Source organism: Bubalus bubalis, chromosome 10, assembly GCF_019923935.1.
Source record: "Bubalus bubalis isolate 160015118507 breed Murrah chromosome 10, NDDB_SH_1, whole genome shotgun sequence".
NCBI lineage: Eukaryota > Metazoa > Chordata > Mammalia > Artiodactyla > Bovidae > Bubalus > Bubalus bubalis.
This window is the reverse complement of record NC_059166.1, coordinates 91,196,820-91,222,435: the sequence shown is the minus strand read 5'-3', so window position 1 is coordinate 91,222,435 and position 25,616 is coordinate 91,196,820. Positions and strand designations below refer to the sequence as shown.

Sequence of the window (25,616 nt, the reverse complement as noted above, 5' to 3'; positions counted from 1 at the left end):
GTAAATCTAGCATACCAGAAATAAAAGATGAAAACTCTTCCAACTCATGTAAAGCTAGGATGTGCTGTGTGCTGTGCTGTGACAGACCAGAACATTTTTCATTATACCCAACTATTACCAACCATGATTTATCAATTGCATTTATTAAACTTTAAGGAAATATCACTTATGGATAGGACTTCTGCCTTTAAAAGTTCTCAGATCTCAAGAGTTGGAAAAAAGGGTATCAGGTAATGTTAGATAATTATTGTTAGTATGAGAATAGTATGAGGTAGGAAATTACTGGTTTGGGGAGGATGTTGATCTACTTAGGGATGAAGTATAGTAATATGTATAAATTACTTTGAAATATTTTGCCAACACATAATGTATGTACATGTAAGTAAAATTATACATGTATGTGAACGTCAAAGTCGCTCAGTTGCGTCTAGCATATGCATATACATATGTCAAAGTATTAGTCAGTTGTGTCCAACTCTGAGACCTCACGGACTAGGGCCCACCAAGCGCCTAATCCATGGGATTTTTCAGGCAAGAATACTGGAGAGAGTTGGCATTTCCTCCCCCAGGGGATCTTCCCCACCCAGGGATCAGACCTGTGTCTCCTGCATTGGGAGGTGGATTCTTTACAACTAAGCCACCTGGGAAGCCCAAAAGCTAGGATAACTGATAACAAAACTGAAAACATAGCATTAAATCAAGACAATCACTGAGGTCCAATAAAAACTCTCAACTCAGGTGAGCTTCCCTGGTTGGCAGTATTTGTGTTTATTGTTATTCACTAATGACAAGAGATAAAAACATATCCATGACTTCCCAGGAAAAAAAGAACAGAACCTCAGTGTTTGGTACCCTTGTGGACATTTTCTTTCCCTTGGCTAATTTAAACCTGTATCTTTACCCTGTAATAAACTGTAACCATGAATATACTGGTTTCAGTTGAGTTCTATCTTCCAGTGACTTATCAAACCTAAGAATGATTTGGAGAACCTCCTCAAGCTGCAGTTGGTGTCAGGATTGGTCTCAGGGGAACTGTCTTCCCCCTAACTATACGGTTGTTTAAACTGACCTAACACTCTTCAGTGATTCCCCTCCCTTTGAATATGGGTGGAAATAGTGACTTGCTTTCAACCAATTATGTGGTAAAGGTTATGAGATACATACGATTATATGTTCGCTGATAGGTGAAATAAGACTGTTGCACCCTCTTGCTGGAGTTTTTCCCTCCCTTGCCAGCAGTGAACTGCTGACATGCTGGGGGCTGCCAATGCTGGCTGGTTCACATGGCAGGGAACTGAAGGCAGTTTCTAGCAGCTGAGGACCATCTCTGGCCAACAGTCAGCAAGAAATTGAAGTCTTCAGTCTTACAACTATAAGAATCTGAATTCTCTGGGGAAGCCTCAGATAAAAGACTGCAACCCCCACTTACACCTTGATTGAATTCTTGTGAGATGTTGTGCAGACCCATCCCAGAATCCTGTCCCAGAGAAATGGTGAGATAATAAATGTGTATTGTTTAAGCCACTAATTTCATGGTAAGTTTAATGCAACAGTAGAAAACCAATATAGCCCAACTCCACCATCATTGTTACACATAAGCACTTGGACTGTTTTACCCTATCTTCTCCATATAACTAATCATAATTCTGATAAAATTAATAGCCAGTAGTTATAATATTACTTTGACTTCATAAATACAGCTGAGAAATATTCTCAAACTAGACTATGATTAATTTTCTTTTCTTGGACACAATTTTTCCTGGAGTTAAAAGAAGCTTGGATTTTTTTGTTTGCCCGATTTTCTATTTATTTATCATACTATTTTCTATTTATCACTGAAACTCTTCTCCAAACGTCCAATGATTAGTATGTTCAAACACATTAGGTTGTTAAACAAGATACATAAAATTGCATATAAGCATAAAGACTGATAAGTTCAAGAAGTAAATTTTAAAACCTCACTCACAAAAAGACACAAAATGATAACAAAATTAAATAACGATGAGAAAACAATAAAACAGCCAATAAGAAAATGTGCAAAATACATAAATAGAAAAAAGTTAACAAGCAGCAGCTCCCTCAAGTTGAATGCTGAGTACAGAGGAGAGAGGGTAACATTTTCATACTCTTTGAGTTTTGTACCATATGTGTATTATTGCTTTTTCAGAAATACATATAAAGTATTACTGAAAGTAAAAGAAAATAAGTTATGTTTTATATTTAGCCATGTAGTAAAGTATCCTATATTTTTCTATAAAAGATAATCAATTTCCCAAGACATGCAGAACTGATTTTTTCATTTCTTTACCTATCCTATCACATAGGACAGGACACTGCTTCCAAATATATTCGTATGTTCAATAAAATCTACCCCGTTCACAGAGGCAATGATCATTTCTAACATTGTCCCTTGCCACCTTCCACACATTTGTGCTAGGTGAGGAGTGTCGTTCAGTAAGTGCTTGATGAATTTAATTGAGGTGATCTGTATTTCGTCCTTCTTTTCACCCCACTCTGATAAAGCTTTTATATTTTAAATACTTCTTTGTTTTTAAAAGATTTACTTATTTATTTATGGCTGGGTCTTTGTTGCTGCATGAGGGCTTTCTCTAGTTGCAGAGAATGAGAGCTCTTCTCTAGTAGTTTGAGGACCTTTCACTGTAGTGACTTCTCTTGTTATAAAGCACAGGCTCCATAGGCTCTAGGGGGTACTGCAGCACATGGGCTCAGCAGTTGCAACTTGCAGGCTCCAGAGCTCAGGCTCCGTAGTTGTGACACATGGTGAGTTGCCCCGGGACATGTGCGATTTTCTCAGAGCAAAGATCAAACTCATGTCCTCTGCATTGGCAGGTAGATTCTTAACCATTGGACCACCAGGGAGACCCTTAAATACTCCTTTGCTTCTATTAAATAATCTCTTTTCTAGGATAATCCATCCTTTTATATTGATTAGACTTTATGAAGACAAACTGATGGCTGAATAATTATATTCATTTTAGTCAATCACTGTTGTGATACATTTCAATTATTATAAAGTCACTCTAATTCTTGGGCTCTTCTTAAAAATAAAATTTCAAGACTCATCAAAAACTGGAAATCCATTGTTTTTCTCATATTCAATTTGCTTTGACAGAAATTCTTTACTTGGCTTGCCAATTTCGTCTCGAGAGAAGAGATTGACATTAGGAATGAAATAGTGCTCAAGGTGTTCTGTCTTGAGACACTGAAGAAAGTATGTCACACAGTTATCAAAGCAGAGCTCCAGGTCTATGTAGAGCCACTGACTGTCATGCGGGTTCTGGGTACAAACATGAAGGAAGGCAGTCTTCACATGATAAGAACAGAACTTATCCAGTCCCCTTTGGTTTCCAAACTTTTTTTTCAGTTGTTCTAAAAGGTATTTCATCAGCTTTAAACACTCTTTCCTGTTGAATAGAAAAGAGAAGCATTTATTTTTATTTCTTTACAACCTTTTTCATTCCACAAAGAACTTTAGGCATCTTACAGGAAAAACATACAAAGATGTAATAATCAATACAGATATATAATACATTTTTTATAAAGACACACAAAAACAATAAAGGTATGTATGTGTGCATGCATGCTCAGTCACTTCAGTCACTTCAGTCCTGTAGGACTCTTTCTGACCCTATTTACTGAACCCCACCAGGCTCCTCTGTCCATGGGATTCTCCAGGCAAGAATACTGGAGTGGGTTGCCATATCCTCCCCAGGGGATCTTTCCAACCCAGGGATTGAACCCACATCTCCTGCATTGCAGGTGGACTCTTTACTGCTGAGCTACTAGGAAAGCCCAAAGATATGTATAAATAATATAATTAGAGTCATTCTAAAACCTAATTATTTTTTTCAAATACATACTTTAAAAGTTTCAAAAACATATTTTCTCCTTCCCTCTTCCCCATTCATAGCTTGTTTTTATTCTATTAGGATTAATTCAACTACATGAAAACTAACAGATATTTTACATTATTCATCCAGTTTAGTATTTGGAAAAATCTTGTTTTAATTTTTATAAAATCATTGTCTTATTTTGATTTTCATTAATCATTCAGTTATTTTGGTAGCTGACAAAATTTAATGTTTATAAAATTATTAAGCCTTATCAACAATATACTTTTCTTAATGCTTGCTTCAAAGCCTGCATGTGAAGCCTTAAAGAACCCTCTGTGCTCACACTTTGGGTATCCTTGGTTTAACCTTTTAACTTTTGTGACCCTTATTCTATTCAGCTTTGAAAGTGAAAGTGACAGTCGCTCAGTCGTGTCCGACTCTTTGCAACTCCATGGACTATATTCAGTCCATGGAATTCTCTAGGCCAGAATACTGGAGTGGGTAGCCTTTCCCTGCCCCAGGGGATCTTCCCAACCCAGGGATCGAACCCAGGTCTCCTACATTGCATGCGGATTCTTTACCAGCTGAGCCACAAGGGAAGCCCAAGAATACCGGAGTGGGTAGCCTGTCCCTTCTCCAGTAGATCTTCAGGACCCAGGAATCAAACTGGGCTCTCCTGCATTGCAAGCAGATTCTTTACCAACTGAGCTATCAGGAAAGCCCAACTTGAGAAACTGAAATGAATGATTCTTTTCAAAACTCAGTTCTTTATGGTATGTATGCTAATCAAGAAAAATAATTACCCACATCTTAGTGTTGTTTCAAACTTGGCTTGTCATTTCCTGGCCTTCCTCATAGCTAAACCATCTCAAAGCAAGCACCAGCACCCAATAAGAGTGGTCCTTTGGTGTCTTCCCATTATGCAACATTATTATTCATTGCCTTGAACCAACCAGAATGCTAAGGCAAACCCAACTGTCATGGCTAGTATTCACACCCTCCATTCTTTCCTCCTCTTAGACGTCCATAGCATCCAGGCTCAGGTCTATGCTCCCCAGCAGTCCCTTTTATTTTTAAGATTATTTTTTTAATGTGGACCATTTTTAAAGTCTTTATCGAATTTTGTTACAATGCTGCTTCTGTTTTATGTTTTAGTTTTTGTGCCTCAAGGCACATGGGAATCTTAGCTTCCCGACCAGGGATTGATCCCACACCCTCTGCATTGGAAGCTGAAGCCTTAACCATGGACCACCAGGGAGGTCCCAGCATTGCTTCTAACAACATTCTTTTCTTAGTCCCTTGGACCTGGCGTCCTTGGTTTCATGTTTACACTCCAATACCCCTGGTCAATCCAGCCATGTGCTGCCCCCAGAACTCAACCCAGCAGTGGTAATCTTCAGGTTTCAACTATGGAGTCAGCAAAGAACTAAGCATTCTATTGGTATGTCTGTCATTTACAAAATAAGGAGGTTACCTGCAACATTTTACTCCTTCAGTTTCACAGCATGTTTTAGTATGTCCGTGATTTGTCAAAATGGCCTTTTCAATGTGAGAGAAGGACAGCCGCCATGTTTCTTCTTAATATCCAAAAGAAAGACAGAAAAGCACTTTACCAAAAGCATCCATTTACAAACAACAAATATTTAAGTGATTTCCTTCATTAAAATATAATTCTGAAAAATTTCTAGGAGGAGACAGACCAAAAGAAGTGAACAGATAAATAATGTGATTACATATTAAAGCAAGTGATTTGACCAAGCAAACAATGGGCCAAGATAGAGAACAATTAGGGGAAAAAGTCAGAGCTTAACACAGTGAGCTATGGTAAGATCTATTGCTTTTTATGTGTTGCTAAATTCTGTTTGCTGATGTTTTGTCTCTACATTGTTTATTCTTTTATACTATCCTTGCAAAGTTTTAGTATTTATGCAAAATGAATCAGGGAACGTTTCCTTTTTTTCTATTTTTTGGAATTTTACGTAATAGAATGATTTCCCCTGTCTCCCCAAGTTTTACCATGGATAGCTCTGACCCATCCTATCACTGTTGAGTTTTAATACCAGGCATTGGTTTTTCATTTTAAAAGTCAATCAACACAACCTGTAGCATTAACAGAACAGGGGAGAAACATATGACCAACTCAACAGATGCAGAAAATGCAGCCAATAAAATTTAATATTCATTCATCGTTTAAACACCTTTCAGTAATTTAAATGCAGATGGAACCTTGATCTGATGATAGCAATATGATAATCTAACATAAAAAGTTGAAGTTTTTTCTTTGAAAACAGGAAGGTAGGCTGCTATCCTCATTCCGCTTGACATGCAATAGCTATCGTACCAGGCACAGTAAGAGAAGGAAAAATAGGGTGATAGCACTGGAAAGAGAAAAACAAAGCCATCATTTCTGATCGATGATATAATCGTGTATATAGAAAATACAAAAGAAACATAATGACAGGTATGTGTGAGTTCCATATATTCTTCAGTCTACTTATCTGTTTTACAATTTTTCATAATGTTACAACTGCCTATGAGTAAATCTGATAAAAGATATACAGAATTTCTGTGGAGAACATTCTAAAACTTCACTGAAAAGTATTAGAGGCAATCCAAATAAACACAGATGTGCACCTGCACATGAATTAAAGACTCATTATTATAAACACATCACATCTCCCCAAACTCATCTGTAGATTCAATGCTCTCACAATCAAAACTCCAGAAAAAAATGTTTGTGGAACTTGACAATACCAACATTTTTATAAAAATAACAGAGGGTCAAGAATATCTAAAATGCTCTTGAAGAAGGACAGAGTGGGAAAGCAACTATTGAGACTTATAAAGTGACATTATGTATGACATAATGGTATATAGCCCATGGACAGACAAAGATTTTGGGGGGACAGAAAAAAGCATATAATACATACATAATATACAGATAATAAATATATGGAAAAGGTGGCACAGAGAGAGGTGTGCTCACTGCTGCTATATAAATCCATTTACAACAATCCATTCATGCCATTCTGGAAAAGGCAAACTCTGCAGAGATGGTAAACAGATCAATGGTTGCCAGAGATTTGGGATGGGGAAGGTTAAGTAGAGGGACTTTTCAGGGAAGTGAAAGTATTATGTAATTATAGATAATGATGCAATGCATTTGTCAAAACCAATAGGACTTCATGGCATGAAGAGTGAACCTTAACATACACAAACTGTTAAAAAGTCATTTAGATGGTCAAGGGATCTCAGGAAGGAATGCACACTGTGAAAAGGGGCTCTAACTGTATCACAAACATATGACACAACCTCCCTGAAGGGGCTGGGGGCAAAAGGTGCTGACTGAAGTTGCTTGGAAATGGGGTCTGTAAGACTGAAGGTGAAAGGAACGGTACATGTGCCCCGTGCACACGGGGGAATGGGTTTGCAATTCTGAAGCACTCATATGTGTGGGTGGGAATTGAACAAGGAACGATGGGCTAGGTGGGTGGCAGATGGTAGGAGCCAGGTTTCTCACTGTTGGAATGAAAGGTTACAGATAGCAAGGAGAGAAGGCAGGATGACCCACGTGGTAATGGATTACAGTTAGAGGCATCAGCATGAACTCATGTACCACTTGATACAAATACAGGTGGTGAGCTGTGCATATCCTGGGGATAGTATACATACACATATTTCCTTGCTCCCCTAGCTGAAAGGGATGACACCCTAGCAGCAGAACACACATAGCACCCAGATCACACTTCTACAGTTCTAGTATACATTCTACAATAAAAGGATCCAGAGAGTTCCTTGGAGAAATGGCTGATTCTAGGACTGAAGCAGGAATTACACAAGATGAGCCTGGAGCATCTTGTAGTGCCAGAAAGTGAGTGAGTGCTGAAAATAAAAACCAAAAAACCCACAATTATGGGACATATGTCCAAAGGATACAGGAGCCAACTGCAAGAGCTCCTGAAAACCAAAGCTAGAACAATTTAGGCAACAAAATGAAAGCAGTATTGAATTATAGCCCAAAATATGAGACAAATACCCATGAGTCCATACTGATATGGTTTAAGTAAACAGATTAGAGAGAAGAGATAAATCTCCCATGCAGAAGAATTCTGAATAATTTGTGTAAATACTCTGCTCTTAAAGAGGTGAGCTTAAGTGTGAGCTGTGCACAGTGACTTCCTTCCAAAACGCACAGTATGAAAAGGGGGAAAGAGAAGATCTTAACAGGGAAGAAACCTGGCCAACACTCCCTGAGCCAGGAGATTAAGGTCCACACCAGCAGTGTTAAGTCAGGCCCATGATGTACCGTTGATACAATGTTATGAGAACGGCACTTCATTTCTGCAGTCCTCCTCCCCCAAACCCAGAAATGCAATCTAATCACAAGAAAAACATGAGACACATGCCAAATGAGGGCTGTTCCACAAAATATCTGACTGGTACTCTTCAAAACTGTCAAGGTCACCAAAAACAAAGCAAGACTGAGAAACCGTCACAGTCAAGAGGGAACTAAGGAGATATGACAGCTATATGGAACGTAGCATCCTACATGGGCTCCGGGAACAGAAAGAGAACTTCAGGTAGAAACTAAGGAAATCTGAGTAACAGGACTACATTAATATTGGTTCATTAATTGTGACAAATGTGTCATATTAATGTAAGATGCTAAAATGGAAAATTGGTTATGTGGTATATAGGAACTCTCTATACTATCTTTGTACTTTTTTGGCAAATCTTAAACTATTCTAAAATTAAAAGTTTATTTTAAATAATGACATTGAGGTATCATTTCTCCCTTTTTTGAGTTATTGGCAAACATTCCAAAGTTTAATGAGTTCTGTTGATGAAGTTGAGGGTGAATTGGGCACTCTCCTACACATAGCTGTTGGGAATGCAAATTGGTAATTCTGTATGGAGGTGACTTTGGCAATACTAGCAAAATTAGATACGGATTTACTATTCCTTGACAAACTGCAAAAATAGACTGTAAAAAGGAATGTGTGCTCAAAAAAACCCTTAGTGGGGTTTTTGAAAAGGTACACACACCTCAATGTTCACAGCCGCATTGTTCACAATTGTCAAGATATGAAAGTAACCCAAGTGTCCATCAACAGATGAATGGATAAAGCAGTTGTGATATATATACAGTGGAATACTGCTCAGTCATTAAAAAACAGAATGAAATTTTGCCATCTGCAGCAACATGGACAGACTTGAAGGGCATTATGCTAAATGAAATAAGTCAGACAGAGAAAGACAAAAACACTATATGACATGATTTTATACATGGAATTTAAAAAAATAAACTAGTGAAAGTAACAATAAGATTCACAGATAAAAGACAACAAATGAGTGGTTACCAGTGGAGGGGGCAATACAGGGGTGAGGAAGTGGGAAAGACAAACTACTGGGCATAAGACTACAAGGATGTATCATCATACAACACAGGAAATATATAGCTAATACTTTGTAATAATTCTAAATAGAAAGTAACCTTTAAAAAGAGCATAAAAATTTTGTTAAAAGAAGAAATGAGTGCTGGTCTTCCATGGTAGCTCAGTGATAAAGAATCCGCCTGGCAATGAAGGATCGGCAGGAGACACAGGTTAGGTCCCTGATCTGGGAAGATCTCACAGGCCATGGAGAAACCAAGCCCGTGCACCATAACTATACAGCCTGTGCCCTAGAGCCTGGAGGCCACGGCCACTGAGGCCCGTGCACCACAAGAGAAGCGGCCGCAACAAGAAGTCTGCGCACCACAACTAGAGAGGAGCCCTCAGCTCTCCACAACTAGAGAAAAGGCTAAGGAGCAATGAAGACCCAACACAGCCAAAAGAAAATAAATACACAGAAGTATTTTAAAAAAACAAAAAAAGGAATGAGTGCTATCTCTATATAGAGCTATGGCATGATAGCCAAGATATTAAGTAAAAATATAAAAATTGTACTCATTATCTTAAAAAGGGGGTTGCATATAAATATATATATATACGCATATATATTACAGACAAAAAATGCTTGTACTTTTTAAAAACGAAAGGTAAACCCAAAATGATTAATGGATTTCCAATCGGGAAAGGAGAGAAGAGGGTAGAAGAAACATACAGGGAAGCTGTGTTTCCCTAAGAATACTTTTCTCTGTAGCTTTGACTTTGGGACCATATGAATGCTTTATAAATTTAAAAAACAAAACTAAAATCCAACGTCTAAAATTAGAAACAATAATGAAAATGAATTTTAAGCATGCTGAGTTGGTTAGCTTAACCCACTGGGCTTCAGTAGCTGCAGAGCATGAGCTCGGTAGTTGCTGCTCCAGGTCTTAGAGCTTAGGCTCAGTAGTTTGTGGTGCCTGGGCTTAGCTGCCCCGTGGCATGTGGGATCTTCCCGTACCAGGGATCAAACCCATGTCCCCTGCACTGGCAGGTGGATTCTTAACCACTGTACTACCAGGGATGCCCGAGAAAAATGTTATTTTAAAACAAGTTGTGGAATTAGTTAGAATACTTTACCCATAAACATTTCAGCATGATTTTTGGAGGTCAGTATTTATCTGTGTGTGTTTGATACTTACAGTAAGATTTGCAAACAGTGAAACACACAAATCTTAAATATTGCATTTGATGAGTTTTGACAAATGACTATACCTGTGTAATTTAAGCCGTATCTGGAGTTAAAAAGTTATCATCACTCTAGAAAGTTCTCTTGTGTCCCTGCCTAATCAATCCGCAGTCACCTCAGGCAACCAATGTTCTAATTAAAAATAAAAAACTGTAGATAAATCTCGCCTGTTCTCAAAAGTAATATAATTGAGTTTATATAGTAAGGACCTTTTGTTTGTTTTCTTTCACCTGTCTTAATGTTTTTAAGACCCGCTTTTATCAGTAGTTCATTGATTTCTGTTGCTGAGTAGTATTCTAGTTTATAAATATTATATCCATTATCTTTTGATGGACTTCTGGGCTATTTACAGATTTTGGCTGTTATGTATATTCTTGTATAAATGTGTTATGGACTTCATGTTGGATTAGGGAAGACATATGTTTTACTGTATAAGAAACTGCCAGACTGTTTCTCAAAGTGATTGTACCATTTAACACTTCCATCAACAGTGTATGGATTATTCTTTTTAAATAAAGCTTTTCATGTTCATTGACTGGAATATCAGAACTGAAATTGATGAATAACTTTTTTGCATTTAAATGAATTTAAAATGCAGGCAGACAATTTAGATATTTGAGAACACTGCAGTTTTACTGATTTTTTTTTTCTATTTTAGCATTCTTTGCATACATTTTGACATGAGGTATTGATAAATGTGATGAAATGTATAGTCCTTGCCATGCTCATTAAGTATCATTCTGAAAATGATCTTTAATGCAAAGAAATATCTTCTAGTTTTATTTTATACATAATAATACTTGTATTTAGTTGATGTTCAATCTCTTTTGTTAGATAAAGTCAACTATGGATGATTACCAGTTTGAAGGAATTTGTATTTTAATGTTTGTACATTTTAGTGTAATAAAAACTATTATGTTTCAAGTCTTAAGGTCAAAAATAAACTTAATATTTTGACTGTCTTTTTATCTTAACAAAAGGAACTGCAATTAAAGTTTATACTTTTAAAAAATAATTATATTCTTGGTAACAACACCTGTATTATTATTTTGATAACAATTTTTTTTCATTTTTTGATAATATCAAAATCATATTATTTTTGATTCAAAAAACAGATTGAAATTTTTGATAAAAAAATCAAAGTATATATTTTAAAATATACCTTGTGACCAGGACATTTTTAATAAGATATTTGAAAAGAAAAAAGCTAAAATAGGTGTAATACATGCCTATCTATTGATAATACAAGTTATTTTCATTGCCCCTCTTAGCCACTCAGATACACACATACACACAGACATAGCCACAGGGTTTTGCCTAAATATGAATAATCTGAAATGAGGAGAGATGGAGACCAGCCAAGGGTACCAAAGCAGAGGTCAGCTGAGTGCCTGACCACCTCCACTTTTATCTTAGGCATGGATATGAGGAACTATCCAACCACACTGGCCTTTGTATAGCCACATGGCCACTGAAGCATGCTTCCTCATCTCTAGGCTGATGGGTCTGCCAGTCACCCCCAAGGTAGTTGGCCAAGGGCCACAAAGAGAGCAGTATGGGTCCTGTTGAGATTTCTGTATCACATGCAATGAGGGTTTCTTGGGATAGCCCTGCTAGAAAGTGTACACCCTTCTCCAGAAAGTTATATTCCTTTCATAAAATCATAATGATACATGTAATTCCTTCTTATAAACAACTTTTCTTACAGAAAATGACTCCTACATATATGCAATATAAAGTTATGAGGTGTGTCCACAAAACAAGCCATCAAACTAAGCATGATGGACAATTTCTTGGATATGTTCATTTGTTATCTGATCTCATTTGTTATCAGATAACTTGGCTTCTTTTGTTATCTGTCCTCCAATTTCCTTGGAGTCCAGCAGTAGTAGGTGCTAAAAGTCCTTTATAATTTATGAGAGAAAAAGAAAAGAATCGGTGAATTTTTTTTCTCCCTCAGAAGATATCACCATTATTCAGCTTCACCTGTAGACTATCTCAGCCCAGTCTTCACAACTTGAATGTTACCCAAGACCACCACCTGAAAACCTGTCCTGACCCAGGAGGCCAGGGTACATGGGTGAGGAGACCCAGCCAGTGGGCAGAATCGCAGCTGAGGCTGCAAGGAAGTTCTACCAGCGGCATGGGGAGCAGTGGAAGCAAAGGAGAGAGGAAGGAGGCTGGGGTGACAGCTGAGGCTCTGGTGATAACATCAGGAATACACAGCTGCCATCAACTTAACTAGGGATTCTACAAGCACCGCCTCGTTTTTATCTTCACAGAATCTTTCAAGTAGTTTTGATTAACCCACATATGCAGATGACCAAAACAGGTTTAGAGGGGCTTGATAACTAGCTCCAGATCACACACCTAATGAGGGAAAAAGCCTCAGGATTCAAATCCAGGGCAGTCAGATTGCAAGGCCAGTCCTGCTTTTCTTTACTAGCAAGAAACAAACAAAAACAACATTCAAACGCGGGCTAGTAAACATTTTAAAGCTGAGTATTCGATATTACTATTAAAATTATGCCCTTTGCAATTCCATCTCTCACCAAACTCCCGTCTTAGCCCAATGGTGCTTGAAATGCCAACAGCACCAGTTGATCTTTCACTGCCCTAGAATGTAACATTAACGACTCTCTTATCTATGGATATCTCTACGTAAAGCTTCATCATCAAGATACCTTGGAAAAGACTTCCTTCCTTTGCATGCTTGGCTACCAGGTAAAATGGCTGTCGTTTTAGATTGTCCTTAACTTTTGTTCCAAGCCAGTTACTGATGGGCAGGCCTTTCTGGGTGCTAGCAGGCCAGCTGCTTTTTGATTCCAAAGCCAGGATTACATCCACAGATATTTCTCTAGGTTTTCTAATCAGAAGTGTTACAGCAGGGCTCCCTCTTTTCTTCCTCTCCATAATGACATCAGTATCTGTTTAAAGATATAATAAGGAAGAAAGGGCTTATCAATCCATTTTTCTCTGACAACACAGGAAAAATAACTATAATTGGAGACCTGTAAATACTAACTGTAAGACAAAAATTAGTTCTAAAGAAGCAAATGACCCCACAAGGCAGTGTTTTACTCATTTAACCAGTATTGATTGATACCCCTCATGCAGTGGGGGTATCATGAAGATTCTGTTTCATATATAAAACAAGGAGCCCCCAAGGATTGTGGGATCTGGGAGTGCTGTGATTAAATTTTCATTTCAATTTGTGTTTGGCAGTTGGAGGAAGGCCTGCATGTGAGGTCGGATGAGCAGCACGAAGGAGAGAAGTGATTCAGAAGACCTCACCAGGAAGTCCCTAGCAGTCCAGTGGCTGGGACTCCGAGCTGATGCTGTCAAGGGTGGGGGTTCAAACCCTGGTCTGGGAACTAAGATCCTACAAGCCATGTGGGGCAGCCAAATTAAAAAAAAAAAAAAAAAAAGATCACAGTAACAGACCAACCCAGAGGGCAGAGGCCTGTCGTACAGAGAGGCAGTGAGCATTAAGACACAGGGAGCAACTGTCATTCACTGTAGCATGATTCACAATAGCCAAGATATGGAGACAATCCACTGACAGATGAATAAGTAGAGAGACTGTGGCATATACAGACAATGGAATATGATTCAGCCTTAACAAGGAAGAAAATCCTGCCATTTGTAACAATGTGGATGAATGTGGAAGTCATTCAGTTCAGTCACTCAGTCGTGTCCAATTCTTTGCGACCCCATGGACTGCAGCACGCCAGGCTTTCCTGTCCATCACCAACTCCCAGAGCTTACTCAAACTCACGTCCATGGAGTCAGTCATGCCATCCAACCATCTCATCCTCTGTCATCCCCTTCTCCTACCTTCAATCTTTCCCAGCATCAGGGTCTTTTCAAATGACTCAGTTCTTTGCATCAGGTGGCCAAAGTATTAGAGTTTCAACTTCAGTATCAGTCCTTCCAATCAGGACTGATTTCCTTTAGGATAGACTGGTTGGATCTCCTTGCTGTCCCAGGGGCTCTCAAAAGTCTTCTCCAAAACCACAGTTTAAAAGCATCAGTTCTTCAGTGCTCAGCTTTCTTTATAGTCCAACTCTCACATCCATACATGACTACTGGAAAAACCATAGCTTTGACTAGATGGATTGCTGTTGGCAAATAATGTCTCTACTTTTTAATATGCTGTTTAGGTTGGTCATAGCTTTTCTTCCAAGGAGCAAGTGGCTTTTAATTTCATGGCTGCAGTCACCACCTGCAGTGATTTCAGAGCCCAAAAAAATAAAGTCTGTCACTGTTTCCACTGTTTACCCATCTCTTTGCCATGAAGTGATGGGACCAGATGCCATAATCTGAATGTTGAGTTTTAAGCCAACTTTTTCACTCTCCTCTTTCACTTTCATCAAGAGGCTCTTTATTCTTTGCTTTCTGCCTTAAGTGTGGTATCTGCATATCTGAGGTTATTGGTAATTCTCCCAGCAATCTTGATTCCAGCTTGTGTTTCATCCAGTCCAGCATTTCACATGATGTACTCTGCATGTAAGTTAAATAAGCACAGTGACAATATACAGCCTTTACTTACTCCTTTGCCGATTTGGAACCAGTCTGTTGTTCCATGTCCATTTCTAACTGGATACAGATTTGACCTGCATACAGATTTCCCAGGAGGCAGGTCAGCTGGTCTGGTATTCCCATCTCTTGAATTCTCCACAATTTGCTGTGATCCACACAGTCAAAGGCTTTGGCATAGTCAATAAAGCAGAAGTAGATATTTTTCTGGAACTCTCTTGCTTTTTTGATTATTCAGCAGATGTTGGCAATTTGATCTCTGGTTCCTCTGCCTTTACTAAATCCAGCTTGAACATTTAAGAGAGGCTGACACGGTCTAGGCTTGAGGCCTCAAGGTCTTAAAGGGATTAAGATGAAAGTATGAAAGGAAAGAAAGGAAGAGGGAGCAGAGTAAACCAGATACAAGCAAACCTTTGGGGAGGATGGACCCTTGCCCAGCCAGTGACACAGAGGGAGAGGGAGCTAGAGCCTGGGGAACAAAGCTCCACCAGAATGCTGGAGTCCCCTCCCAAGGAAGGGGCAGAGCAGGGCGAGAGACAGGAGCACCGCCCCCCCCACTTCCTATCCAGTCTCAGCGTCCTGGGCAGGCCATCTGAGTGCTTCCCATGTGTCAGTGTGTGTAACGCCCGCATTGAAACCCTGCTTGTGGGAGCAGGTAACTCAGCTGTCACTCAGCCCTGTTTTCCAGGTTTGAGCATGACCCCTCCATCTCAGGAAACATGCGCACCACTCAGAAGACACTCGGGGACAGCCCTGGCGGTCCAGTGGCTAAGATGCCTCGCTCCCAATGCAGAGGCTGAGAAGCGCTGGAGCATCTTTGAGGAGCTACCCCACGTCCAGCAAGACGGGAGGAGGGGCAAAATTACATTTAGAATCAAACCCCATACCTGCCAGAGATGCTCAGAGGGCTCAAACAAACCTTGTGCACACCAGGACCCAAAGACCCCACAGAGACTGAGACAGAACTGTGTTTGAGTGTCTCCTGCGGAGGTACAGGTCAGCAGTGGAAGTCATTGTGCTAAGCAAAATGCATGACCTCATTTATACAAAAAATCTAAAAAAGTCGAATACATAGCAGCAGACTGTAGAACAGTGGTTACCAGTGGTGGGCAGGTGGGGAAAACGGGAAGACTTTCATCAAAGAGTACAGAGTTGCAGTTATATAGGGCGAGTAAGTCTAGAGATCTAACAGACAGATCTTACAGTACTCTTAGTACTGTTAATACAACTGTACTGTTTACGGGCAATGTGCCAAGAGAGTAGGTTTCAGATACTCTCACTTCACACACAAAAAAGGCAACTCTGGGACAAGATGCTAATTAGCTTGACCGTGCTAGTCAGTTCATTATGTGTATCAAAACATCACGTTGTACACCTTGATTATGGACAATTTTTATTAAAAAAAAAAAAAAGACCCATGTATTGGAAGTGAAAGCAATAAAGAGGTTCAAATTAATAGAACTGGTAGATAAAACTGAATCTGTGAGGTAAGGGAGAAGGTAGGAGTCGGGGAGGCCATCTCATGATGCTGACCTGGGAAATGGTCGACGCTGAGTCTAGTGTTCAGCACAGAGTTGGCTGAAGGAAGAAAGACTGGACTGAGATGAACTTCATTTCATCTACACTGAGTTCTAGGTGCATGTGGGACACCCAACTGGAGATGGCCACTGACTAGAAATTTGGGAAAGGCTTCTAGAGGAGAGATACTGGCTTTGGGGGGCGGGGTGTACAAGCAGTAGTGAAAGACCTCTCCCAGTAAGACTTTCGGAAAGGACCACAATGGGAGAGAGGACATATCTCCAAAGAGAAAATCCCACCGCATACCCTCATTTTCTTTGTCACTAAATCCAGAAACCCACTTCCTTCTTACCCATGACGTCTCCTTTAGTCCTATCACCACCTAGGAGTGTCCATCCACCTTTCAGAGGCCCCCCCAACACATGTCTCTGGATCCCTTCCTTCTTACCTCGCTCCTTCCATCGCTCCCTCTCCTGCATTGGTGGCCTCCCCTCCTACCGGATCATTCCTGTCTTCACACAAAGGGGATCCAGTGTCTCTCATCCTAAAGGACACTCTCCGTTGACCCTGCATCTATGCTGCCTCCCCACTTACCCATCCTTCCACTTCCTTTGCAGCCAACACTTTCTAAAGAATTACCATTATGCTGTTTCTACAGCATCCCGACCCTTCTCTCTCACGTGCTGAGGACTCCACTGAAACTTCTGAGTCAAACTTACCAACAATCCCCAAAAAACAAACCGAACCAAGTGCAAACATGATCTGGATGTTAGTGTGCTGTAAACACTGAGCACTCCTGCAGAACACGCATAGTCTCCTTTTGCTCCCTCTCTTCTCTCCAGCCCCTAATGAGATCCTCTTCTTATCACTCTGCTTAATACTGAAATTTCCCCCCAGGCCATCCCCAGCATTCCTGAACCCTCTCATTTTACTATACTTTTTCACCATAGGATTCTCTTAACTTATCCAAAGCCAAACTCTCAACTGCCTTCTTAAACTATCTTCTTCACAGAAGTCAGAGCAAATTTTTAACAGCGTGAAGCCAATCAATCATTAATGAACGAAAGTCACTCAGTCATGTTTGACTCTTTGTGACCCCATGGACCTTGCAGTCCATGGAATTCTCTAGGCCAGAATACTAGAGTGGGTAGCCCTTGCCTTCTCCAGGGGCTCTTCCCAACCCAGGGATGAACCCAGGTCTCCCGCACTGCGGGCAGATTCTTTACCAGCTGAGCCACAAGGGAATCAATTACCCTCTAATTAAGACCTGAATTCTCAATGGAACATGACATAAAATCTGAACTCCTTTCCAGGATCCACAAGTCCTCCTAGAATCTGGTCCATAGCCACTTTTACTTCATTTCATGTCACTCCTTCCCTTGTCCACATGGCCCTCTTTTTGCTCCTTGAGCTTATCAAGCTCTTTTCTGCCACAGGGCTTTACTCCACCACCCACTCTATCCCAACTGCTACCACGTCTCCCAGTTCATTCCCTTCAAAGCACACACTGTAATTTGTTTTTGCAAATTCAGGAGGGGAGTCCCACTGATTTTACTCAACCACCTATACCCAAGGGTGCAGGCAGCTTCTCAGCAAATATTCAGTGAAGATCAAAATAGAGCCAACTGGAAATTCTCTGGTGGTCCTGTGGCTAGGACTCTGTGCTTTCACCACCAGGAGCCCAGGTTCCCTGATCAGGGAACTAAGATCCCACAGGGCCACATGGTACGGCTAAAAAAAACAAAAACAAACAAAATAGAGCCAATCAACATTCAGGATAAATACCAGAAAAATGTAGTAGACTAAAATTAAGAGCAAAAGCTTGTTTCTAGAAGGTAGTCTGGGCTTCCCAGGTGGTGCTAGTGGTAAAGAATCCACCTGCCAATGCAGGACACATAAGAGACACGGGTTCAATCCCTGAGTCAGGAAGATCCCCTGGTGGAGGGCATGGCAACCTATTCCAGTATTCTTGCCTGGAGAATCCCATGGACAGAGGAGCCTGGTGGGCTACAGTTTCTGTAGGGTCTCAAAGAGTCGGACACAACTGAAATGACTTGGCATGCATGTAGTCAACAGTCTGCTGCAGGGAAATCAGAAAAGATCAGGAGAAGAAATTAGTGCATATGATTAGACCTTAAAGAATCAAAAGTCAAAGATCTTACCTTTAATATGTTTAATTTCTTCCTTAATGATTTTCCTGAACTTGAACAGCATCTTAGAAGCCGATAAGATTCCCCCTTCTAAGAACTGATCCAGAGGACTTCCTTTGGGATTTCTTTTGAATTTCACAAAGTAATGAGCACTACTGTTGCAATATTCTTCCAGCTGAATTCGGGGAACCTCCAGTTTGAACATAAGATCAAATTCATTAGGAGCAGAAATCTAAGAAACAGGAAAAATAGCACTGATTGTGTTTGCTTGTAAATATGTTCCAACCCACTACAATCTTTTTCATGAAATTTCCACTTAAAATCATACTGTGAAAAGCAAGATTCCTAATATTTATACCCACTGAGACTAGTAGAGCTGGGAAAATATTATTGGTTTCAATTTTCAGGTTCTATACTCATTTATACTCATTTTTAAAAACAATTTAAAATAATATTCAAGGTTTAAAATCGGTACCAGTTTTTTTCCCTGAGTTCAAAGCTAGATAAAATGAAAGACCTTTAAGATGCCACCTTTTATGTCACAAGCTACACACTGAGCCACCCTCCTGTCACTGGTCTCAAAAATGTGTGTAGTTACCTCCTGGCTAGTTGATCAAGGCCCCTTGCCTTATAGCTGTCATCCAAATTAAGTATTAGCTCCAAGTCACACACTAACTAAATAGTGTCTTTGAACCACAGCATTTTAAAAGCTTCAGGGTATTTCCTGGAAGTCCTGCGGTTAGGACTCCAAGTTTTTGCTGCCAAGGGCACATGTTCAGTCCCTGGGGGGGGGAACTAAGATATCGAAAGCTGCACAGCATGGCTAAAAAATAAATATCATCATATATATAAAGAGCATCAAAGAATCTTCTTCATCACCACAATAATAATGATAGCAATTATAATCGGTGATTACTTTCTTATATTAAAAATGCAGGGACTTCCCCAGAGTTAAGACTCTGCCTCGCAATGCAGGGCACATGGGTTCAATCCTTGTCAGGGATTCAGCGTGCACACGCCGTGGGGCAGCTGGGCCCAAGACCCTCGCCTACAGAGCCAGCGCACGCCAGTCTGTGCGCCACAACTCCAGAGAAGCCCACGTGCCACCGCATAAGATCCCATGTGCTGCAACGGAGACCCCATGGAGCCAAAATAGACTAAAAATAAATAATATTTTAAATGCACAAGTCTTTCACTCATTAGTGGTAAGCTTCAAATACAGCTACTGGACTGTCTTATCGAACACAATTATCTGGTGGCCCTATGTGTTTTGCCCCCCACATCAATGTGGCTAGTCCACATTGAGATGTACCAGGTGCTGTGTGAACTATATCCTCTCCAAATTCATACACTGAAGCCCTAGCCCTCAATGTGACTATACTTGGGAGACAGGGCTTTTAGGAATTAATGAAGGTAATGAGATCATAAGGGGTAGGGTCTTAGTTGACAGGACTGGTGGACTTATAAGAAGTGCGATCAGTCATGTCTCTCTGAACACATGCTGAGGAACACAGTGAGGCTACAGGGACAAGGTCTGCAAAGCAGGCTGAGAGCCCTCACCAGAACCTAGCCATTTTGGCACCCCAATCATGGACTTCCAGCCTCCACAACTGTGAGAAAATAAATGTCTGTTGTTTAAGCCTCTCAGTCTATGACATTTTGTTATGGTAGCCCAGGCTGACTAGGAGATACTACAAGGGTTAAACAAACACTTGAAGTGCCATCCATGGGAATGAAGTACAAGCCTCTGAAAATCCACTCCTGCAGAAATGGTCAAATTCAGCTTTTTAAGATCTCTGTAAATTAACCAAATGGCCTGCAACAATCCAAGGAGGATTTATTCAAGAAAAATGGCTGAATCTCAGTAAGGACAGTGAGCCTTGTGGACATTCTAAATTCTACATTCTACCGCCATGCCCAGCAGCATTCCCACTTCTGATCAGAAACCTCCATCAAGAGTAGCCATGACCCTGGACTTCTAACAGCAAATGTTAGGTTTGCCTGTTTGGGAACATCATATAAACTAAATCATATAGTAGGAACTCTTTACATCTGACTTCTTCATCATTGTGAGATTCATCCATATCATTGTATCTATAGTGGCAGTTCTCATTCTTTACAGTATTCCATTCAATTAATGGAATATACCAAAATAGATTTATGTATTCTGTTGTTGAATATTGTTGCCAATTTTAACTACAAATAGTTCTGAGTTTAATTATTATAGTTATTCTGAGCATTCTTACATATATCTTTGGATGGCCATGGGCACTCATTTCTATTGGATATACACCCAGAATAGGACTGCTGGACCATGGGATAGGCAAACCTTTAACTTTAGAAAAAAATTTTAGTTTTCAAAAGAGGAAGTACCAATTTACCCTCCCATCATCAACATAAAGGAGTTTCAGTTGCTTCACATCTTCCTCAAACTTGGAATTGTCAAAATTTTAACATTTAAAATTTAACATTTAAAATTTTAGCTCAATAAGCAAAAAATAGGTCCATGTGGACAAGAGGAAGATGACATGAAACAAAGCTGAAGAGGAGGCCATGACCCAGATTCTTCGAGGACATGTAGATCCTGGAAAGGAGTTCAGATTTATTCCACTGTGTTCATTGAGAATGCAGGTTTTAGCTTTATATTTTTGAAAATTTACTCTGGCCTCTGTGGAGAAGATATTACAAGAAGGCAAATAAGGAGATCAGAAAGGCAAAAGTTCAGGTGAAAGATGGTGGCTTAGATGGGGGTGGGGGTGAGGTGCTGGGGATTGACAAAAAGAACATATGAACTGGCAATCCCACAGGGAATTTCTACAAGAAAATTTCCAGATTTTCACCGAGAATTTGATACTACATACAATAAAATGCATGAATGGAAATGCATCAATATGAATCCAAGTGAAAGAGTTAATGAGAAGTATCTTTTACTTCTCAAAGTAATGGAATCAATTCACAAAGTTTGGAACCCCATTTTGAAATTCAAGTGCATGCATAAAATAAAAAATACACCAAAGTAACGGTGAACAAAATAAAAAGCAATAATATTGTTCTTTTATGTGCTTTTCTGAATTTTCCAGGGAAATCAACACAGAACAGTGGCAAATACAGGAGAGGCTGAGGACAGAGGTACGGAGGGTTAGTACTGCCGTGCCATGGTCTACTGGAGGGCAGGCAGTGGGTCAACTCTAAAATGAACATGAAGACCTTTTATAATCAGTTTTTAAAAATCAATATATGTTTTAGATAAAACAAATTTCATTGGATTTCTTTTCATCAGCTTGATTTTAAAAAGGAGACTTGTGAATGGATAACAAGGAACTCTGCTCAATATAACAACCTAAATGGGAAAAGAATTTGAAAAAGAATAGATACATATATATGTATAAATGAATCATTTTGCTGTACTCCTGAATCTATCACAACACTGTTAATCAACTATACTCCAATATAAAATAAAGTTTTTAAAAAAATAAATAAAAAGGAGAGTGATTCTGACTGGACACTGCTCTCTAAATGTCTTAATTGTCCTTGAGTTCTAACTAATAACTTTCTATTCTCCTTTGAACCATGCATAGAACTGAACAGTTTGATATTTATGTAATAAGAATCATGCTCTAGACAGTCTGATGTAAGTTTTGCTCATTTGGCTTTCAAGTAGCTTTAGATGAAATTATGAGTGGTCTTCAGTGCTACAAGCATTTAAGATCCAAAACCAGGTACATATACTACATCTTCCTGTGATAAATATCACTGCACGTGTGCCTGCTGAGTCCTGTTCAACCCGTTGGGACCCCGTGGTCTGTAGCCTGCCAGGCTCCTCAGTCCTTGGAATTTTCCAGGCAAGAATACTGGAGTGGGTTGCCATTTGCTACTCCAGAAGAACGGTACAAAAAAAAAAAGTCTTAATGACTTGGATAACCACGATGGTGTGGTCACTAACCAGAGCCAGACATCTTGGAGAGTGAAGTCAAGTGGGCCTTAGGAGGAATTACTACAAAGCAAGCTAGTGGAGATGATGAATTCCAGCTGAGCTATTTAAAATTCTTCAAGATGATGCCGTTATAAGTGCTTCACTCAAACTGGCAGCAAATTTGGAAAACTCAGCAGTGGACACAGGACTGGAAAAGATCAGTTTTCATTTCAATTCCAAAGAAGGACAATGCCAAAGAATGTTCAAACTGTGTGCATCCATTTCACATGCTAGCAAAGTAATGCTCAAGATCCTTCAAGTCAGGCTTCAGCAGTAAGTGAACCAAGAACTTCCAGATGTACAAGCTGGATTTAGAAAAAGCAGAGGAACCAGAGATCAAATTGCCAACATCTGCTGGATCACAGATAAAGCAAGAGAATTCCAGAACAACATCTACTTCTGCTTCACTGGTTATGCTAAAGCCTTTGACTGTGTGGATCACAACAAATTGTGGAAAATTCTTAAAGAGATGGGAATACCAGACCACCTTACCTGCCTCCTGAGAAATCTGTATGCAGGTTAACAAGCAACAGTTAGAACGGAACATGGAACAACGGACTGGTTCCAAATAGGAAAAGGAGTACGTCAAGGCTGTATATTGTCACTCTGCTTAATTAACTTCTATGAAGAGTACATAATGCAGATTACAGGCTGGATGAAACTCAAGCTGGAATCAAGATTGCAGGGAGAAATATCAATAACCTCAGATATGCAGATGATATCACCATCTGGCAAATTATACCACCTAATGGCAGAAAATGAAGAGGAACTAAAGACCCTCTTCATGAAGCTGAAAGCGAAGTGAAAAGCTGGCTTAAAACTCACCATTAAGAAAACTAAGATGATGGCATCCGGTCCCATCACGTCATGGCAAATAGAGGGGAAAATATAGAAACAGTGACAGATTTTATTTTCCTGGGCTCCAAAATCACTGTGGACAGTAACTGCAGCCATGAAATTAAAAGATACTTGCTCCTTGGAAGAAGAGCTATGACCAACCTAGACAGTGTATTAAAGAGCAGAAACATCACTATGCCAAAAAACGTCCATCTAGTCAAAGCTATGCTTTTTCAGTAGTCATGTATGGATGTGAGAGTTTGACCTTAAAGAAGGTTGGACCTGTGAAGAACTGATGCTTTCAAACTGTGGTGCTGGAGAAGACTCTTCAGAGTCCTTTGGACAGTAAAGAAATCAAACTAGTCAATCCTAAAGTAAACCATCAACCATCAACCATCAACCCTGAAAATTCATTAGAAGGACTGATGCTAAAGCTGAAGCTCCAATACCCTGGCCACCTGGAAGAGCTGACTCATAAGAAAAGACTGATGATGGGAAAGATTGAGGGCAGGGGGAGAAGGGAGAGACAGAGGATGAGATGGTTCGATGGCATCACACAATGAATGGACAGGAGTTTGGACAGACTCCCAGAGATGGTGAAGGACAGGGAAGCCTGGTGCGCTGCAGTCCATGGTGTGGCAAAGAGTCAGACAAACACGACTTAGTGACCGAACAAGAACTACTCCAGGGGATCTTCGCCATCCAGAGATCGAATTCAGGTCTCCCACATTGGCAGGCGGATTCTTAACCACTGTGCTAACCAGGGAAGCTCAAATAGCACTGTTCGGTTCAGTCACTCAGTCGTGTCCGACTCTTTGCGACCCCATGGACTGCAGCACGCCAGGCCTCCCTGTCCATCACCAACTCCCGGAGTTTACTCAAACTCATGCCCACTGAGTCGGTGATGCCATCCGACCATCTCATCCTCTGTCGTCCCCTTCTCCTCCCGCCTTCAATCTTTCCCAGCATCAGGGTCTTTTCAAATGAGTCAGCTCTTCCAGGTGGTCAAAGTATTGGAGTTTCAGCTTTAACAATGAACTTCAAATAGCACTGAGTTCACACCAATAAAATGAGCAGCCATATAGCGTTCCAAGTTGTGACCAATAAAAATAAGCAGCCGTATAGGGTTCAAAATGGTGTAAAACATTCTCTGACGGTGCAGTTTACAATCTAAATGGAAAGCCAAAACAAATCAGCGTTTTAATGAGGTGTCACAGACCACTCAAGCATTACTTCCGAAAGGAAGTGAGGGGCGCGCAGGAGGTGGGTATTCTCCCGGGAACTGCGGAGGAGGCGTCCGGCGGCTCACCTTCACGCGCTCGTAGTAGCTCCCGGCGCGGAGCAGGTCGACGCCTTTGAACTCCGACTCGCGGCTGTTCAGCCGCCGCAGCAGGTGGTCCCCCAGCCTGTTCACCACCTCCGCCGCTACGGATATCTCCTGACGGCTCAGCTTCAACTTCTCCAGAACGGCCCGGGGCTTCCAGGCACCGGGCGCCTCCTCCCTTGGCCCGAGATGCGGAGCGGGGGCCCGCGGGCCGAGGCCGGGGCCTTCCGGGGGCCCGGACTGGGGTCTCCGCGCCCGAGCGGAGCTCGCGGTTGCCCGGCTGCGAGCCGAAGCCTTGGGCAGGGGGTGCCCGGGAGCCGCGGGAGGCTCTGCGTCCGCGGTCGGAGCCGCCGGGCCCTCCGCCTGGTCCTCGGCGCGGGCCGCCCGCGCGCGCACCTGCGGCTTCTCCCGAGGGTCCAGGCGGCTCTTCTCCCTCCGGGAGCCCGAAACCCCAGCGGGACCGCACCTGCGCGCGCCGGGCCGGGCGGTCTCGGGGACAGTCGAGGGCTCGCTGGGCTCCGCGGACAAGCCGCCCTCCACACACGGCGCCGAGACCCCGGAGGCGGTTTCCGGAGCTTTCCGCGTCGCCTTTCGCCGCGGTGGGGCCATGGCTGGCGTTCTCTTGTTCCCCTGAGGGAGACCAGCTCCGGGAACTGGCGGCGAAGGAAGAATCGGCAGTCGCGGTAGGAAATGAAACTTAAAAATGTAGCGGGAAATGAGCGAACGCGGTGGGACGCACGCGCGGGAAACCTGACGGGGCGGGACGGGGCGAGGCGGTCACGCGGAGGCACGCCCCCGCCTCG

General features: G+C 41.1%; 1 protein-coding gene across 3 annotated transcripts; it reads right to left on the bottom strand.

The window, feature by feature from the left end:
• Positions 1-739: 739 nt before the first annotated feature.
• On the bottom strand, positions 740-25,616 carry CGAS (cyclic GMP-AMP synthase). Of its 3 annotated transcripts, none has more exons than XM_025294880.3 (5): positions 24,799-25,606; positions 18,692-18,869; positions 13,157-13,399; positions 5,329-5,431; positions 740-3,425 (listed from the first exon to the last, which is right to left on the bottom strand). In XM_025294880.3, the coding sequence occupies exons 1-5, from the start codon at positions 25,420-25,422 to the stop codon at positions 3,074-3,076; spliced, it is 1,500 nt and encodes a 499-aa protein (XP_025150665.1). In that variant the 5' UTR covers positions 25,423-25,606; the 3' UTR covers positions 740-3,073. The 3 variants fall into 3 exon arrangements, with proteins under 3 accessions (XP_025150665.1, XP_025150664.1, XP_025150666.1); XM_025294879.3 differs by having other exon boundaries at positions 18,692-18,911; positions 24,799-25,602; XM_025294881.3 differs by lacking the exon at positions 13,157-13,399 and having other exon boundaries at positions 18,692-18,911; positions 24,799-25,616.

Excerpts from the sequence above, each read along its gene's own strand:
- CGAS (XM_025294879.3), bottom strand. The coding sequence starts at position 25,422 with ATGGCCCCACCGCGGCGAAAGGCGACGCGGAAAGCTCCGGAAACCGCC. Across the intron at positions 18,912-24,798 it reads GCTACTACGAGCGCGTGAAG|ATTTCTGCTCCTAATGAATT; the intron begins GTGAGCCGCCGG and ends CCTGTTTCTTAG. Across the intron at positions 3,426-5,328 it reads GAAGGAGTAAAATGTTGCAG|GAAAGAGTGTTTAAAGCTGA; the intron begins GTAACCTCCTTA and ends TCTATTCAACAG.